We start from the raw sequence: 20,148 nt of genomic DNA, 5'->3' as shown, positions 1-20,148 counted from the left end.
CCATTTTCGTACAAAATAAGTTAATTGAAATGGGTTGCCTTGGCTCCATCTGTAGTCACCACTCTATGGCCTTGAGCAAAGTCCTCCTCACAGCATTACCTGATTGGCTATGCATCACAGCCTATCAACACTGAGGAATAAAAAAATGCTGAAAAGTTCTTCTTTTGGTAAACAAATAATTGCATTTCAACAGCTATTTGTGTTGAAGTTCTAAATTTTTCTATCAACATTTACATTTTCATTGCAAATGTTATATTTTCATTGCATCATATCGGTCACCCCCTAATTAGCTTCTCTTTGCTTTGCATTTCTTTGTTTAATTCTTGAAATAACCAAACAAACACATCAGCCTTAATGTATTCCTGTAATGCTTAAATCAACCACAATCAAAAAAAGCTCCTGCTTCAATAATAGCGTGATGAAGATTACTTTGCAAAGTCACAGCGCAGATGCTTCAGCATGTACATAAAAGTCCAGTGTTCTGAATTCTGCACTCAAAGTGTCACTGCTGACTGTTTCATCCTCGCTGTGTGGCTGCTTGGGATTAAATTTGTCCATAATGGAGTAGGCATTTACTTGGGCATTTTGCGGAGCTCTGCCAGAACCCAAATGGCCAATGAGAGAAGAGCCACGGAGCCAGACTGGTGAGTTGCTGCCAGTGGAGTGGGGACATACAGTAGCAGAGTGCTGATACCAAGGGCAACCTGAAGAACACAAAAACACAGTTAAGTTACAATGAAAGGCAATGAAGCCATTTACACATATATTCCTGTGTCCATCTGAGGGCTTACCTGTCCATAGGCCATTGCTGCAAGGAGACTGATGGCAATCTTAGCTCTCCTGGGCAGCACCATCCTCCTTGAGAACATATAGAGGCCTGTAATCGCAGTCAGAGAACTGATGGCCTAGAAAAGAACACACAGATGAACATCAACGACCTTTACTATCTTTCAATTTACTGACTGAGATAAGAGAACAAATACTCAAATGACGCCAGAACTATTATTTCTGCTTAGGCAGGATAACATACTAAAATTCTGTGGTCGAACTGTACAGTTGTTGGATTTTCAAAGAAGTTCTTGAGGGTAGGAGAGAAGGCCAGCAGATCGTCAGGAACCCATCGTTCTCCCATCTTAGGGAAGGAGTTATACACCAGCCCAGCATCCAAACCAGCAACAAAAGCACCTGTGTAAGAGCATTTGTAAAATCATTACAAATGTATCTGCATACATCAGGATGACATCTTTATCTAAATTATCTTGACTGGCTGCTACAGAAGCAGTAAAACATAACTTTATTTTTTTGCACCAGGGCTCTATTTTCAAAACTGACGATGTACACCTTTTGTGTACATATTTATTAAATGAACTTGGCAAAAGCATCTGAAATTCACATCAGCAGTATGTCAAACATATTCTCCTTATCTATACATTCCAGTTTCAACGTATCAAGCTCACAGATATATTTCTTAAATTACCATTCCCATTCAAGTCAAAGAAAACAAAACAAGGTTTTAGTTATTACTTGCTGTCATATTCTACTGTGCTTATTTGCTGTCCATATATCACAGTATTCTGTGCATTTAGTCTGTCCTGCAGTTATTGAGGTAACTGGTACTGCATTAAGTCAACAAAAGAATGTAACCACTCTTATGGAGCCATTTAAATGTTTACTACACAGTCTTGTCCTGAATTTAGATTTTATGGCATTCATCACAAATATCTGCCCCACAATGGTCTGTAAACCCAAAAAAAGCAATTTTCCTGCTTAGTGAAGGTTCTTACGGTTTTCTGGGTCTAACGTGTTTCAGAAATATTGTAAATCCTGCTGAGATTTTAACTAGACTATGTTTGTGGAGGATAATTTTTGATTCTGCAGGACAAAAGATGTTGAAGTTCACCAAATCATCACCACGTACACCTGGCCACGTCCCATTCCAACCGCTCTTTTGCACTTTCTTTGCCACATTAATGCTTTCATGGTTTCCTTTAACATCAAGCCATTGGTGAAGGGTCTACTATCTTTGTTAGGACATGTGCTGCTTAAATCAGTGCCTCATTTGCTATGTTGGACCTCCTCTGCATTCACATCCTGGTGCACTGAGGAAATTTACTTGCTGTGTTGCTTTGGAAGTGTGGTGAGCTACTGGTAGCTTCAAGCTGACATCTTTGGAACACTGCACAGTAAATCGTACCATGCTATCTTACCTTTAAATATGAAAACTGTAGCTAAGGATCTATTTGTATCTCCAAAGAGAATTCAAACCGAAACCACTACTATCCCCAAATAGATTGTGTTTGCGACTCTGCATTAGCACATCAAGCAGTACCTGAAAGAGCAGTAAGGAAGACGAGGCCACCAGTACCCTTGGCAAACCTCCTCAGCTGCATGAGACGTTTGGTTTCTGCCATCTGTGAAAGAGGTGCCATCATGAACTGCTAGTAAACTGCATGACATTTGCTCACACTGATCAAGCTGAACAGTGGTAATTTAAGTGCAGGCAGAGATGATGACTGATATTTAACCTGCAGGTAAGAAACTGCCTCTGTACCTTGTGTGCTGGCAGCATCAGCGTGAGCCCTGTCCAGAGACTGGCACAGTACAGCAACAAGGCAGAACCAAGGTGAGCACTTAGGCGATACTGACTGACTCGAGGGATGTCGTAAGACTCAGGCTTCTCCTCCAACCCGCTTTTTACCATGTACCACCCCAGAAGGCCCTGAGGAGATGTGCATGAAGGTGTCTAATTATAATTTGACTATTATATAACCACATTACAACTGCAACAAATTTCATGACACCAATCACACATAGCTGTGGTTAGCCTTACCTGGAAGAAGACAAATCCACAAAGCCCCAGCACCTTTCCTTTCATGGAACGAGTAAAGTAGCCTTTCCTCCAGAAGTAAATAGTGGGGAGGATGTATGCCAGTCCAACCAGCCTGCCCCACATACGATGTCCCCACTCCATGTAGAAGATAAACTTAAACTCTGGCAGAGTCATATCGTGGTTCATTCTGGGAAAACATGACACTAGATCGCTAATCTTTAAAACAGAAGACCCAGCTCACATACAACACAGAGTTCAATTACATGATTGCAAACCCTTTGTTGTTCATGAAATAAAATCATAGGCCTTTATACACTGAGTGTTCAGAATCACTGATATGAAAAGACCATGTGACAAAACTGTAAACACTTGAATCTTAAAGTAAAGACGTCCACCCATTTCAAACTGACACTGAATCACAAACTCGTGTTTTGAATATTGATGATGGGTTTGTGTAAGCAGTAGGGTAAACAGTAAAGACAAGACCTTACATTTTAAATTCTGGAAACTGCTGGTACTTGGAAAACTCAGCCTCCCACTCTGCTTGTGTCTGAGGAGGCTTCATCTCTCTCACCAGATGCCAGTCAACCATAGAAAGCCCAGACTCTGTTAGCCTGATTGAAACAAATGCACAGATCCATTAAGTACTCATCAAAACCACTTCAATAAAAGGAGTTTTAAAAGCACAGTAGCATTACTGAGACTTGTACCTTGTGACACCACCCAACACAACGGCTCCAACCACCAGCCCACTGCAACCGAGTAACCAGCGACCCACTATGCGATTTGTGGCTGCGTTGGGGACAGTGGCTGCTGCTGGAGTAGAGGAGGCTCCTGCCTCCACTGTGACGGTGCTCTGACCTCTCTTCACAAGCCATTGTCGTAGCTGTGGACTCCGCTGATGTTGTAAATAAAAGAGAGAGGGGACTTAAATTCATGCTTGAAAAATAGCTCCTAAATCTTAAGTGTCACAATTCTACATGCCTAATCAGTATATGTAAATACATGGATCAAATGGCCTAAATGGCTACATACTCGATCATATTCCTCACATATCTGATGGAGTAAGAGAACAAGGACTTCAGGACAAGATTGCAGTCTGATTGGTTGGTTGGTTTGATGCTTCTGGACATTCTAATACATACATACACAGAATACACTTAGATCAGTGGTTCTTAACCTGGGTTCGATCGAACCCTAGGGGTTCGGTGAGTCAGTCTCAGGGGTTCGACGGAGGTCAAGACACACACCTGACTCATATGATTCGTGATGACATGCCCTGCTTGGCCATCACTGGCTGCAGGTGATCACGCTACATTGCTTGGCCAATCTGTGCTGCAGGGAATTTGGTGCGCTCAGTAATCGACTTGTGACTCTCGTGATGGTACGTCGTGTGATTTCTTTCTTAATATTTTAGTCCATACTAACTATGTTGAGCAAAAAAAGAAAGTGGTCGGACGAATATGTACAACATGGTTTCACATGTATAACGGAACGTGATGGGAGTCAGCGTCCTATCTGCATGATTTGCAATGCCAAGTTAAGCAATTCTAGTCTAGCACCGGCAAAACTAAAGGAACACTTCCTTAAGCTGCATGGAGATGGGGAATACAAGAACACAAGTGATGTTAATGCACGGTTCATTTTGTACACCAGTAAAAGATATAACTATGTCTTGAATTTGAAAAAAAATCATATTTTATTTTTCAATAAAGAAGGGTTCGGTGCATGCGCATATGAAAGTGGTGGGGTTCACTACCTCCAACGAGGTTAAGAACCACTAACTTAGATTATTAAGAAATCTGTAACACTAATTCTTGAAGTTAGTTTATATTGCAGCTCTAATGCTAATTTGATCATTAAAGCTGCATCGGTTTTACTTGAGGTCGGTGATGTAATTTAATCGTTAACTGATACACGCGGACGTGACTGCAGCTCGGTACAGACAGGTAGCATTTACAAGCCTAAATAAACCCTGACAACAACAACAAAGTGAAACTAAAGTGTGCTCAATGGCGAAAAACCTGGCATTTCGTGTGTCAAATCACGTTGCTTTGACTATGTGACCTCCCTCTTGCTTATCTAACTGGTTAGCTAATATTAGCATCACAAGCTAGCTCCGGTATACTCACGCTGCTGTGCTGAAACCCCTTAGCGCTGCTCCTGCAACCGCAAAAAACCGTCGTCCGCAGTGAAGAGAGTAACATGTTTGTGCACTAATGTCTACCAGTGGTGAGGGGGTCCAGCAGTGCTGTCGTAAAACACGGAGCTGGGTTACTCAAAGGCTGTCAGCCGGCTGGTTTGGTAAGTCTTCTTCGTTGATGTTGAATTCTTCTTCTGTGGTTTTTAGCCGGTTGCCTCACAGCTTTGTGTTGCGTCACTGCCACCTTCTGAGCCGGAGTGTGGATCCATGTCCTTGCGTCTCATCTATTTCAGGTATGATGCCAGGGGTGTCAAACTCATTTTAGTTCAGGGGCCACATTCAGCCCAATGTGACCACAAGTGACCAGTAAAATCAGAGTAAAATAACCTATAAATAACAACAACTCCATATTTTTCCTTTGTTTTAGTGCAAAAATTCATTCTGAAAAATATTCATATTTAAAAAACTATCTTTTTACAAAATATTCTGAACAACCTGAAATTTCTTAAGAAAAATAAATTCGATTTCAACAACATTATGCCTCAGTTGATCATTTGCACGTTACAACTGACAGATAACAGTGTTTCTACAAAGGCACAAAACATTTAGTCACGGGTATCTGGAACTGAATGATATAGTATTTCACTTTATGATCAAAATGACAAAAGTCAGGCCAAAAAAACCCCCCAAAAACATTGAAAACAAGACAAAATATGACAAAAGTGAGACATAAAATGACAAAAGCGAGAAGCACAATAACAAAAATAAGACAAAAACCATAAGCAAGGAAAAGAAAAACAAGAAACAAAATGACAAAAACATGAAGCAAACAACACGAAACTCAACAAAAAAGAGACAAAAAAGTTACAAAGCGTCAAAAACATGGACAAATGACACAAACGAGACATAAAATGACAAAAGCAAGAAACAAAATGACAAGCAACACAAGCAAGACAAAAAAACCACAAGACTAAAATCATACACAAAACAATAGAAAAAGCACAACACAAAATGACAAAAATAAGACAACAAACACAAGCGAGACGAAAAGGAAACACAAAACAACTAAAACGAGAAACAAAAGGACAAAAACATGAAACAAACAACAAAAATCAGACAAAAAAAGGACAAAAAATACAACAAAAGCAAGACAAAATATTACAAAAATGAGACACAAAATGACAAAAGAACAATGAACAATCTAGTATTTTACTCTATGATCAAAACAACTTCTCAGGGTCTAGAAATTATTTAAAATTTATAGTTTTCTAAATTTACAATTTGTAGTTAATGTCTTCTCTGTAATTTTTACATTTTACAAAGTCGTCCTGCGGGCCGGATCGGACCCTCTGGAGGGCCGGTTTTGGCCTGCGGGCCGCATGTTTGACACCCCTGGACTATGCAGTCTAATGTCAGTCTGTTCCTGAGTCTGTCTCTCCTGCTGGAGGACAATAAATTGCCCACTTACATACAGTACCAGTCAAAACTTTGGACACACCTTCTCAGTCAATGATTTATATTTATTTTAATTATTTTCTATGTTGTAGATTCTTGCTGAAGACATCAAAACTGTGAAAGAATACATATGGGATTCTGTTGTATACAAAAAGGTCTGAAACAAACCAGAATATGTTTTAGATTCTTCAAAGCAGCCTCCTTTTGCTTTGATGACATCCTTGCACACTCTTGACATTTTTTTCAATCAGTTTCATGACCTAGTTTCCTGGAATGGTCTTGAATTAGCAGGTGTGCCTTGTCAAGAGTCAATTTGTGAGATTGGAACAACTGATCTGACAGTATAGAGCTTTCACTTTACACAGCATAGCGTATATCATACATTGTGCAGTTAATAAAGGACTTTTCTCTCATGTCCATAGCTGCATACCATGTTTGCATTAAAGCCTCATTAGATCTCTGTTCTGTTCTATCTCGTATTGTACCTGCCAAGCTGGCTGAGTGATGCACATGGCGCTTCCAAAAACATCAAAGCTTTCTCTGACAGTTCACTTGTTAAGACCCAAGACTCGAACCATTTTCTTCAGCATTTTCGATGCTAAGATTTTTTTCAGTCTTCTGATTATGGGCTGTTGTTACATTTTAGCATAAGTGATTATGTATTTTTAAATACCTACTAAATATATGTAAACACAAAGCTCAAAAGGTTTACATGGTTCTACATTTGATTACATTTCCCCCCACAACTGTCATATTTACTTGAATTATTATTTGTTATTTTGTGTTTTGCATATTTGTCTGCCACTGTGTTTTGTGCCACCGCTGTATGTGCCAGAATCCAGATGGATTTAACAGTTATTTCTGTTAGTTTATTTTCTGTTGTTATTTCCATCACAATGTCCAGTCTTACTGGACCCCATAATCTTGACCTATTCAGACTTTGATTTGACAATTTCTATCAAACTGAGTACTCAAAAGAACAGGCAGATAGTTTGTTGTTAATTCTTTTGCTTGATACTCCACTTGAATCTGGAATGGTGGATTTAACCACTACTCTGTTACTGATTGTTTTTAAGGCATCAACATATAATTTGAGATCATCAGTATTTCTATGTATTGGCTAACATATCTCTCATCTTGTCTATGCTTTTACCTTAATTCTTTTCTGAAAGGTGTAGCTTCTGCACATTCTAGATTAATGCTCATACTGTTTCTGCTTATGTTTATACTTTTAGGACATATTTTTCTTTTTATGTTTATTATACATTTTGTACAGTTTATATTTCTGACTTTGAATGGGAGCAACTGTAACATATGCAATTTTCCCTTAGGGATCCATAAAGTATTAAGTAGTAATAGTGAATATTTCTGATTCTGATGATTCTGATAGATTTACCACTACGTCCTAATAACCAAAGCAGGACATAGCAAGGCCTCATATTGTCAACCAAAGCTCTTGTACTGTAATTTTTCCCATCCTGAAAGGCTGTAACACATTCTAGGTACAGTGATTCCTCTTATTGCACTTTCAGTTTGCCCAGTATTTTAATGTAAGTTGAGTTCTTAGAATTTCTCCACCTGCATAGCTGATACTGCGGTTGTCTTTGTGGCATCACATCAGAGTCTTGAGGCCTGATATTGAATTGTCTCCAACTTTTTAAGTAACATTTTGGATGCAGACACATAAATTATGCAGCTGTAGTCTAGACTTTGGTTTTCAAAGAAAGTGTGCTTGCTCCCCACTCTGTCTTCTTCTTACAATATTAATACTATGCATTTTTGCAGTTTTTTAAACAATTTGTCAAATATGAGTTGCTCAAGACACTTGTCAAACCAGTTATCTAAGTATTTGACACATTCTACTCATTAAGTTTTCTGTTTCAGATTCCAATGGCCATGTCTGTACTTTTCTTATTGCCTTCTGTATTTTTTTTTAAATTTTTTAAAATTACACACACACACATGTGTATGTGTATATATATATATATATATATACACACACACATACACACACACACTCACCCTTCCACTTTTCTACATAATCACATAATCTGGAAATTAATTATAAAACATCAGTAAACCTAGCAACATAACTAAATGCATCATTTATCATTGGACCAAACAGTAGTGTTGACTTTCCCTTTTTATCACTAAATGCTTGCTATTATAATCTTCTCTTATTTGTACTGACACCAACCTATTTGAGAAGACGTTTTTACCCATCTATACATTCTCCTTCTTTTTCTCATTTATTATAACCTAATCATTACTACTTCTTTTCACATTGTGCCATACACTTTCTGTCATGGAGTGTTTTCTGATTCACCTTCACTGAACTACCCTAAATCACTGTAACACACTTCAGAAGAAGAAAATGAGCAGAGATTGTGATCTTCGGTGTACTTGTAGGCTTCTTATACACTATGCAAAGGGCACAAAAGGAAAAAAGAAAGTGTATGTTATGTTTACTTCAATACCCTGTAATTTCCCTGTTCTGCCTATCTTCTGCAATCATTCCTGTACCTGTTCAACTGTACCTGGGTATTGGCCTGTCCTCATTGCCTCATCCACAGCTGATGCAGAATGCTGCTGGACTCCTAACTGGTACCAAAAGAATGAAAAGAAACTTGTGCACGTGCATTCTTGCACCAGCGACCTGTTAAATACAGAACTGATTTAAAGGTTATTTCATTTGTTTATTAAGCCATGTATGGATTGGTATCTAGGAACATTTCTGAACTTTTCTGCTCCTACCTCACCTGTATGTGTCTTGGATTCTCAATATAGCTGCTAATAATTATTCCACATTCGAGGCAGGTAGGAAAGGGTGATTATTTATTTCAGGAGAAGCTCCAAAGCTTTGGAATAGCCTTTCTTTCTCAGTCAAATGTTTCTCCTCAACCGATATGTTTTCAGTTGCTTTTGATCGCTGTTAATGGTCTTAATATGTCAATATTTTCTATTTATTGTATTTCAGAATTTAATTTGACATGTCGCCATCCTATTTGCCTTGTCCTTGGTATTTTCTCCTGTTTTTTTTTTTTTTTTTTGTTTAACAAATTGATTGAAGTCTACATTCTAATTTGCTTTATTAGCTTTTACAAGTTCAGCACTTTGATCAACTCAGGTTATTTTAAGCGTACTATATAAATAAACTGGATTTGATTAGAAACTAGATTCAACTTGAAACCTAATTATGTAGCTTTCACGCAGGCTGAGTGATTCATGTGGGGCTTACATAAACCAACCTTTTCATATTCTCTGGCTGTTCACAACACAGGGCTCTGACCCTTTTTATTAAATATTCTCAACAGTAAGCTTTCTTTTAACGTTCTGATTTTGTGTAATAATTACACTTCAGCATATGTGATTATATACTTCTGCATTAAATACATGTAATTTCACAGTTCACATGGTTATACACTCAATTATGTCTCTCCTACCTTTTTCAGAACCACAAAATACATATATTGGACTGTCTTTGTAAGTGTGAGCTTTACTATTTGTTTTCTGCGTGTGTTTTAGTAAAGGGTACCTTCATTTTTTACTGAGTACTGTTTGTACTATTGTTCTTAATGTTGTAAGACTTCTGTGCTGTTAATAAAGTTTGATTAAAAAACAAGAACTAAAGTACAAATCAAGATACGTTTTTTGTTTTTTTTATTTAAAAAATGGGAAACACGTTACTCAACCGAATTCTTAAATGCCTTTATATATAAATTGTTTTTTAATTGCGTTTAAAAGAGGTTCACGTGATTGATGCATATTTTAAACATCGGCGTATCCCGCATGGGCGGTCACACTCCTCCCGTTGGCCCTATAGTGTCGCGTAACTTGGATACCTCCCCTCTCATCGCCACAGCGCATGCTTGAAATCCAACAACCCGGAAGACGGCGTTCCACAGTCGCTGCTGGCAACAGGAGCTTCTGTCAGTCAAACTCACAGAACAAGTATTGACTTTAAACCGCCTCTAGTCGAATGACAAGGTCCACGAATCGATAGAAAGTGCATTTGACCGGTAGCTGTGGTAGCAGTGAGAGTAGTTAGCTAAGTACTTGTGAATGTGTTCGCTGACAACTTCACAGTGAATCTGTCTTTGTCCATGTCTCCCTGTTCAGACTGTCACTATGGCAGAGGACTTTTTAATGGAGGTGTGTGTGGACTCCGTGGAGTCTGCTGTCAATGCTGAACGAGGAGGTCGGTAACGTGTAGCCAACACAATGTGCTTTTTTCTGTTACATAAGCATGGCCTGCTTGCTAAAGAGGAAGTCTAATGCACTTACAGTTGTGCTTAAAAGTCGAGAAAAATGGTGCAATAGTGACACACTGTTCCAGGCAGTTCTTCAGTCTGGTCCTAGGAGCTTCAGTACAAAACAGCTGGACTTCCCTTTTAGTTTCTTGGAGACATTTCAACTCTAATCCATGAGGCTTGTTCAGTTCTAACTGATTGGTGAAGAGTTTTAGATGTGTGTAGTCAAACCCAGCTGACATGTCTGCCTTGCTGTTCTACTGCAGAGATATTTACAATTTTTCTCAGTCGCTTTGGTACATTTCTCGAATCATCCTTGACATTTGCAAAACAGTAAGTGCATTTCTCAAAACAATTCATACAAATAGCAAAACACCATGGATTACCTGCAAATCCAGTCTCTTGTTCAAAATCCTTAGTTTATCTCTCAAAAGTAAATATCTGTGTCAATGAACATGTCAGTACCATCAGAATGACAAGTCCTTGAGTCATTGTGTATGGCTAAGACAGTCAAATTGTTTAGTCATGTTGTCATTGTAACAGTGTACTCTGGAGGGATGTTTTGATCGAATCCATGGCTAAAGTTTTGATGACAGTTATTGTAAATAGTAAGTTACGCCTTAGTGGATGTGGGAGGTTGATTGCAAGAGACTGGACAAGATTTACGTTTACGCTTTTACTGTTGTAATTTGTTGACAGACCACATCATTGTGACACAGAAAGGAAAACAGCGCTGCATAGCACAAAGAAAAAAAGCAAAAAAACAAAAGTAGAAATGTCAATGTAGGACAATCTCGTTAGGGAAAACTGTACATGCAGCGCTGTAGGAATTCCAGTGCAGTCTTCCTACACCTCCTGACGTTCCTGTCTGTTGGGCCACAAATTCTCATCCACATCACAAATATCTTCTCTTGCATCTTTAAGCGATTTCAGAAAACCCTAACCCTTCACACATTTCCCTTTGTAGAGAAATTCAAGATTCACCTGACAGCAATTTACCAATTAGGGACAGATTTAGAAAAAAAGTCTAATGGAAATGTTTAGAAATATCCTTGACATATTATGACATCTTGTTCAATCGTTTTGCATGTAAAGACTTATGCGATGAACTAATGCCTTAATGTTGTGAAGGGTGAGACTATTCAACGGAGACCCATTATAATACATTTTGACTGATAATGTAGGAAACAGGAGAGAATTGTACATAATCATTTGCATGGATGTACCAAAGCATTTGCAGCTTGTTCATGGAAATGAGAAACTGCTTTGCTGTTGTGCACAAGTGACACTGTGATGTGAAGATTGAACAAGTAGTTTTGAGAATTTTAATTCTGATCTGAGAAATGTACCAAAGCGACTGAGAAAAGCTGTAATATCTCAAATGTCATGCTCAATCTTCCTCTGAGTTTTTTTTTCCCCTCTCTTAATAGGTGCAGGTCGACTTGAGTTGTGTTCTAGTCTGCTGGAGGGAGGCCTCACTCCCAGTCTAGGTGAGAACAGATCACATCTGTGCAGACTGCAGAAGCTCTTGAGAATGTCTTGAGACTAGACGGGCACACGATCCCACTTATCCTGCCATTACTTGTTCCATTACAGGTCTGCTGCAGGTAGTGAAGCAGTATGTCAAAATCCCAGTCTATGTGATGATACGGCCCCGTGGGGGTGACTTCCTGTACTCAGACCAGGAGGTGGAGGTGATGAGGAAGGACATAGAGGTGATGAAGAGCCAAGGAGCAGATGGAGTAGTGCTTGGAGCCTTGACAGAGGATGGGCGAGTGGATGCAGAGCTCTGCATGGAGTTAATGGGTATTGTCTGTCTATATTTTTGATCTGTGCAGTATTTGCTTACAATACACTACCCGGATGCATAGTCCCACAAAATCCTTAAGGAATCATATCAAAAGATCTCCTGTATATAACAGAAATGCCATATAATCAGAGATTCTTCTGTTCTCACACCCTCAACCTTCAACCAAATATTACCTTTCTTCACATAAGCAAAACTAAGCAGGATTCTTTAATTTAATTTCTGTCAAGTAATAGACTTCTTTGGACATTATACAACCCCATTTTCAAAAACAGCTGCAACGCTGTGTAAAATGTAAATAAAAACAGACAGCAACAACGTGCATAACATGTAAACCCTATATTTAATTGAAGAAATGTGTAAACTAAGAAATATTCTTGTTTTTTTTGAAAACTATATGATTATTTTTAATTTGATGTCAGTCACATGTTTCAAAACTGTTGGGACAGGGGAAACAAAAGACTGAAGAAGTTGTGTAATGCTGGCAAAAAAGACCTGGCAGAACAACTAATTAGGTTTATTGGCAACTGCTCCGGAATATGATTGGATAAAACCAGAGCATCCCACAGAGGCAGAGTCTTTCTCAGTTCACCTCTCTGTGAAAGACATCCTGGGCATTTCATCCTCTATGGTAATAAATTATTTAAAGATTCAGTGAATCTGGGCAAAGTGCTGTATGCAAGGGTCCAGGTCAAAAACCAGTAGAAAATGGCTATGATCTTCCGACCCTCAGGCGACACTGTATCATAAACAGGGATGATGCTGTAATGAAAATCACTGCATAGGCTCAGGAGAATTCCCAAAAACGACCGTCAGCAGAGACACTTGCTCGCTGCATATACAAATTCAAGTTACAACTCTACATTTAAAGGGAAAAAAACATATCCAAACAAGAAGCTCTCACTTTCTTCGCCAAAGCTCATGTAAGATGGACTGTGGTAAAGTGGCAAACTGCCCTGTGGTTCCACAAAGGAGATCCAGAAGAGCCTACCAGCTTGTTGTTACTGTGCTCTTCAAAGGCCATTGTGTATCCATTGTGGTATCCATTACTGCACATGGCTTTGGTAACTTGGATATCTGTGATGGCACCAGTAATACTAAACAGTATACTGGTTTTTGAGCCATTAAGATGACAGGAAGCCTTGCTTATTTCAGCATAACAAAGCCAGACCACACTCTGCATGTATTATAACACCATGGGTCCATAATAATGCCAAATTGGGCAGCCTGCAGTCAAGCCCTGCCAATCAGTGAAAACGTGCTGCATAATGAAACCAAAAATACAACATAAAAAAGCCCCAAAATGTTGAGCATCTGGATTCCTACATCAAGCAAGTACTTTGCTTTCACATCGAGAGCAGCGAGTCTCCTCACTTCTCAAACACTTAGAGTGATGTTGAATGAGAGGTGGTGAAGTAAACATGTGTTATATCTTTTTCTTAAAAAAAAAAAAAACAAAAAACTAGAGAATTTCTCAAATTAACATAAATTTGACATCTTGTTGTTGCACTGTTTTCTATTAAGTGTAGAGTTTAAATGATTTGCAAGTCATGTCTTTCAGTTTTTATTTGAATTTTACACAATGTCTTTGGAAATGGCCGTAAGGCCATTTGGACTGAGGTGAAACTGTCTGTCAATATGGAGAGTTAATAGGTGACATTTATTGATGGTTTCATGGCTGATGGTAGCAACAGGATAAATGCTCTAAGCTGTACAGAACTGAGTGAAGCAATCCTCTGATATCAATTCAGCCAGACTGTATTCTGCTAGAAGAGCAGACTAAAGGCAGAGATGCCACGAGATTAAGATCTGTGCAGTGCACGACTTGGAGACCATCAACAGGAAACAAAGCATCACTTCTAGATTTAGAGGTCTAAGACTCTCTAGAGTATTAAATACAATGATTTTGTTTTGTTTTGGTCTCATTACTTTTGAACACGTAAACTTCAGGCACTCTGTGTTCAAAGGGCTAATTCTCACACTTACAAACACGTCTTTTTATAATAACAATGTTAATCTACTAGGTTGTAGTATTTTTTGATTCACACCAAATGTCATACCAATGTTTCTAAGACTGTAATTTGTTAATAATTTTTGCTTGACTTTTATAATCCGTTGACCAAAGTTACTTCAATGCTTTGTCCAAGTTTAAGATTTTTGATCATCTTTTCTCTGACAATCGAACAAAACAGCTCCATAACTTTGGTGTTGTTATCTCTGCATGTTAAGACATGGCTCCCACCTTAGCGGTGTTTTTAACCCCAGGCTTCACTGCAGCAAAAAATAGAATTGTACATCCCATTTAATCATAAAGTTTTTTAAAAAAGCGGAAAAAACAAGATTTTTCTTTATTCACTTATCATAGTTGTTTAGTGCCATTCCTGCTGCCAATATTCTTGCACTCTAAATCAAATAGTTTCATTGCAGGAAATGATGATTTACTTGAAAGGTCTCGATCTTAACTGAGTTATCTTGTTCCTGCTCCCTGAAAGCTGTTATTATATTTTAACATGTGTAGCATTCAATATTACACAAGGTACAAGTAACAAAATAGTGTCACTGAACTGTTTTTCTGCAGGTTTAGCTGTAGTCTTGCCAACTGGTGTCTTTGCCTCATATTGCATATGTACACAACTTTGCACTTTTGCTGTATTAATTAATTTCTTTCACTTTTGGCTCACTAGCTGCTGCCCGTCCCTTGCCTACCACCTTCCATCGAGGTAACATTTTCTGCTGTCAACGTTATCCTTTAAAACTGTTCACAGCTGCTTGCAATCACAATTAAGAAAATATCAGAAATCCTCAATGGAATTAAAGCCCTTTGCAGTGCTGTCCTTAGTGCTTCTCAGAGTTTATGATATTCTGTTGACTGTGAGCTCATGTTAGAGAACTAATATTGATCCTGCTACAGCTTTTGACATGGTTCACGACCCGGCAGTTGCTCTGGAGGCTCTGATATCGTTAGGATTCCAGCGTGTGCTGACGAGTGGCTGTGACAGCACTTCTTTGGAGGGACTGCCTCTCATTAAACGGCTCATTGATCAGGTATGTGTAAACTTTATGGAATAATACATATTTGCTTTTAAACACTTAAACACTGTGCTGGAAATTTAATCTGCGTTGGTCCAGTAGAGCGCTAACTTCTGAAATAATAAAGATTGTCTTCAATGACAGAGTTTATCTATTAATGGTTTATTACTTGCAAAAAAGGTCAAGCAGTTTCACAGAACATCCGGGTCTGCAGAAGACAAGTGACAAAAATAAGAACGTGCACAAAACCTTTAAAGAAGGAAAGGAGGACAACGGAAAAGAGTTAGGGTGCCTGTCTCATCAAAACTATCACTCCCCGAAACAAAGCAGGACGTAGTAACAGTCGTAACATCCTTGAGCAGTGTAGATAGAAGATTAAAGCTGTTTTGGTTACATCTGCAAAACTCTCAGAATAATTCAGTAATTTTGATGTCATATGAAAATGTCTATTTATCTGTGTTGGGTGCGTCTCTTCCTTTTTACCTTTCTTACATTATAATTTCCACTCAACAGGCCAAAGGGAGAATTATCATAATGCCAGGTGAGAACCTTCACTTCTGTTCCTGTAAGTCATTTATTTGTGTGTGTTTTTTTGGTTATTTATTAATTTATTTTTTATGATAACAGGAGGGGGTATCACAGAAAGGAACCTGCAGAGAATATTAGAGGGTTCCGGCGCTCAAGAGTTTCACTGTTCAGCCCGCTCCAGTAGAGACTCTGCAATGAAGTTCAGGTTTGTTTGAATCCAGTCCCATTCAATTTGGGATCTCTTTTCCATGCTTTCTTTCGTACTCGGTTAAAATCGCTCTAATAGTATTTTCATGTGCAGGAACACCTGTGTGATGATGGGAGCTTCTTTCTCAGCACCCGAATATGGCCTGAAAGTGGCAGATGTGGGAAAAGTCCGAACTCTAAATGCAATCGCCAGAAATACCTTGTGATTGGGTACTAAGCAATCATGACGAACAACAAAAGCAATACCTCAAAAGTAATCATACTGATGTGTAACCACTGATTTTGGTATACACGTTTCTGAATTGCCACAGATTTCCTTTTTAGAAAATCGGTAATCAAGCGGTCCTTGCAAAGCCGGAGCTCAGGAACAGTCCTGCAACCTTCTTGAATGTGCAGCCCGTCAAAGTATCTCACAGAGCAGAGAGCTCTGAATAATTGTATTGTTGTACACCTTTGTGTGTATGAATATTTTTGGAGTAATATTCTTTGCAAATGTGTGTGGAGAATTGTGAATCGTGATGTGGGTGTGCTGAGATTTGTAATTATGATAAAGAAACAGTAAATGTGTACTGACTTTTACATGTATTGATGAACCAGCTTACATGCTGAGTCAGGCCAATCACCAGCAGGCAGACACTTATTTGCACATCTCAGACAGGACCACAGCAAAAGTTGTGTGTTAAAAAAATAAATAAATCCAGCCAACTTTGAGCATATTTGAGGTGGATGTGAGAAATGTTGTAGTTCTTGAAGATAAATACTTTTCTGTTTCTGTCATGATAAAAGGACATTTACATTCGGTTTGTGAAGACATGAACTAGACTCTTTCACACAGATTTGTATTCACATTTATGCCTTTTGTACTGTTTCTTTCACACATAAATAATTAAATCTCAGTACATACATGTTGGCAGTGTGCTTTACACATCCACAAATTAGACTACACACCTGGAATGCACAAATTCACGACTCAACACACATTTTCTAATAATATTGCTGCAATACTACGCCTCTATGCATGGCCTTAGAAATAGTTATATATGACGGTTCAGAGCAGCACTTTTCCATTTGCCATGGACTTTATCTATTTATTGACAGAACTTTGTATTTGCAGTGGAAGATAATGCAAAGTACTATGTTTTTTTTCAAAGACAGCAACATTGATTACTTTGCTCATAATTTAATAAAAGTTTAGGAAACTCAACAATTCAGGGCATTGTGTTTTATTGTTTATGTTTTCGAATACCAAACACAATCAAAATCGATCTCTGAATAATTTATTTTAAAAAATACTCAATGCACATGTAAAAAAATCTTGTGGTGTAGGAGGTTGAATCGTCATGTTGCTTTCTTACAATTACTAACCAGGTCCACTTAATTCTCAGTTTGTGGGTCATTCAACATGTGATTGAGTAAAGGACCCTGGTCAAAAGTCAGTGCATCACTGACATACGTGGCTTTTAGTGATGTCACTGTTAACAGTTTTACACCATGTTTTAAAGCTCATTTGGGTACAATAACTCATCTAGCAAATTGCAGTCATTTACATACCAGCCACTTTTTCTGCTTGTCTTTGGGAGAAAGTAGTTCAACACTGTCATTATGGAGCACTCAAATCATGTGCCATGAACCTTACAGCACAGTTTTGTGTTAAAAAAAAAACAGTGTGACCCAAGGAGGAAGTTTAATGAATCACTACTCAACTAAAGAAAACAAAGCTCCCGCTCAAACCTGCGACTTTGACTTTGAGATTTTACTGAGCCAAGTTATTTAGTTACTGCTATAAATTACTTTTTAGGTCAGCTTCCAAAGCATATTGTTGTAAAGTTCTTCTCTCCTTTGAGCCTTTACTATAGATTCATTTCAGTACTGTTGCATGATGTGACTACCTGTCCCTGATAGAATTTGATAGGTCACATGATGTTGAAAACAAGTTACATTAATTGATTTTAAACCTTTACACATTCATGTGACCGATGCTTAAGTATTCATATTAATGTGTTGGATGTAACTTAGCCTTTAAAATGTGCTGTGTCTTGAAATATACACCGATCAGGCATAACATTATGACCACCTCCCTAATATTGTGTTGGTCCCCTTCTTGCTACCAAAACAGCCCTGACCCGTCGAGGCATGAACTCCACTAGACCCCTGAAGGTGTGCTGGCAACAAGATGTTATCAACAGATCCTTTACATCCTGTAAGTTGCGAGATGGGGCCTCTGTGGATCTTGTTTGTCTAGCACATCCTACAGACGTTCGGGTGGATTGAGATCTGGGGAATTTGGAGGCCAAGTCAACACCTGAAACTCATTGTTGTGCTCCTGAAAATATTTCTGAACCATTTTTGCTTTGTGGCACGGCGCATTATCCTGCTGAAAGAGGCCACGGCAGGCGGTATGTGCCAAAGTAACATCCACATGGACCCAACGTTTCCCAGCAGAACATTGCCCAAAGCATCACACTGCCTCCGCCAGCTTAAGTTCTTCCCGTAGTGCATCCTGGTGCCAAGTGTTCTGCAGGTAAGCAAAGCACACACACCTGGCTATCCATGTTATGTACAAGACTACGTGATTCATCAGCTTCTTCCATTGCTCTGTGGTCCAGTTCTGATGTGTGTCTATTGTCTATTGTCTGTTGGTGCTTTCGGCGGTGCATATGGGTCCCTGACTGGTCTATGCAGCCCCATACGCAACAAACTTTGATGCGCTGTGTATTCTGACACCTTTCTATCAGAACCAGCATTCACTTCTTCAGCAATTTGAGCAAGAGTTGCTGGTCTGTTGGATCAGACCACACGAGCCAGCCATCGTTCCCCATATGCATCAGTGAGCCTTGTCCACCCATGACCTGTCGCCGGTTCACCACTGTTCCTTCCTTAGACCACTTTTGATAGATACTGGCCCCTGCAGACTGGGAACACCCCACAAGAGCTGCAGTTTTGGAGAAGGTCTGACCCAGTCATCTAGGCATCACAATTTGGCCCTTGTCAAACTGGCTCAAATCCTTATGCGTGACCATTTTTTCCTGCTTCTAACATGTCAACTTTGAGGACAAAATGTTTACTTGCTGCCTAATATATCCAACCCACTAACAGCTGCCATGATGAAGAGATAATCAGTGTTATTCACTTCAACTGTCAGTGGTTGTAATGTTGTCCCTGATCAGTGTATACTCACTGTTTGCACGTGGAGAACAAAAAGAGGCAGAAAGTTCATCTTTAACCTTCAAGCGACTGAGTAGGGTCATTTATGACTCCAGACGTATAATTATATTTGACCTTTTTATATCTTTTATTCCTACCATAAATTTGTCAATCTACTTGTCCAACACCTGCTCATAGTTTTTTGCAGGGATTGGCCAACTGGTGTGACAAGAATAATGGAGACTTGTCTAGGGTTACTTATGACCCCAGAAAGATGTATAGGATTTTTACCATTGTGGGCTTTGGTTTTATCTTTCCACCTCTAATCACTATATTTCAACGTTTTGCAGTGCACCATGCCTGGCAGACCTAGAGTAGCAAGATTTACTGCTGCAGAAGCACCGAGACAGATTTTTGATTACCAAAGTGATGATGAAAATAGCTCGATTGATGGAGATGAGTCAACATCAGACAATGATGATCATATCTCTGACATGTCAGACCATTCTGATGTAGCATCTGACCATGAGGTTCATCCCATACTTGTGGCATCTCAAGGAGGTGATCAAGATATGCCTGCAAGGGGAGCAGGTAGAGGCCAGGCATGGGGTCAAGCTAGAGCTCGAGGAAGAGCACGTGAGCAAGCCCGATAGAAGTCATGGTAGCAATATCCCCCTGCAGGGCAGCCTGTAGTTGTTGCAGTACCTGGCAAATGCAAATGCTGCATGTTCTGCCCGCGCAATATTGACCGTAA

General features: G+C 39.1%; 2 protein-coding genes across 2 annotated transcripts; one reads left to right on the top strand and one right to left on the bottom strand.

Annotated features, from left to right (window-relative positions):
* Nucleotides 1–350: 350 nt before the first annotated feature.
* On the bottom strand, nucleotides 351–5,157 carry LOC111579232 (cytochrome c oxidase assembly protein COX15 homolog). Its single transcript, XM_023286435.3, has 9 exons — nucleotides 4,963–5,157; nucleotides 3,541–3,728; nucleotides 3,322–3,444; nucleotides 2,831–3,017; nucleotides 2,552–2,719; nucleotides 2,330–2,411; nucleotides 1,031–1,185; nucleotides 792–905; nucleotides 351–704 (listed from the first exon to the last, which is right to left on the bottom strand). Exons 1-9 carry the CDS (start codon nucleotides 5,035–5,037, stop codon nucleotides 573–575), a joined length of 1,224 nt encoding a protein of 407 aa, XP_023142203.1. The 5' UTR covers nucleotides 5,038–5,157; the 3' UTR covers nucleotides 351–572.
* Nucleotides 5,158–10,305: 5,148 nt separating this feature from the next.
* On the top strand, nucleotides 10,306–17,457 carry cutc (cutC copper transporter homolog (E. coli)). The gene is made up of 9 exons (XM_023286436.3): nucleotides 10,306–10,379; nucleotides 10,548–10,626; nucleotides 12,109–12,168; nucleotides 12,275–12,484; nucleotides 15,170–15,205; nucleotides 15,397–15,530; nucleotides 16,029–16,056; nucleotides 16,143–16,248; nucleotides 16,345–17,457. The coding sequence occupies exons 2-9, from the start codon at nucleotides 10,557–10,559 to the stop codon at nucleotides 16,454–16,456; spliced, it is 756 nt and encodes a 251-aa protein (XP_023142204.1). The 5' UTR covers nucleotides 10,306–10,379; nucleotides 10,548–10,556; the 3' UTR covers nucleotides 16,457–17,457.
* Nucleotides 17,458–20,148: the final 2,691 nt, after the last annotated feature.

The sequence above is a fragment of the Amphiprion ocellaris genome, chromosome 16 (assembly GCF_022539595.1).
Source record: "Amphiprion ocellaris isolate individual 3 ecotype Okinawa chromosome 16, ASM2253959v1, whole genome shotgun sequence".
Classification (NCBI taxonomy): Eukaryota; Metazoa; Chordata; class Actinopteri; family Pomacentridae; genus Amphiprion; species Amphiprion ocellaris.
Note: the sequence above shows the minus strand (reverse complement) of the source record. Positions and strands in the feature narration are given on the sequence as shown.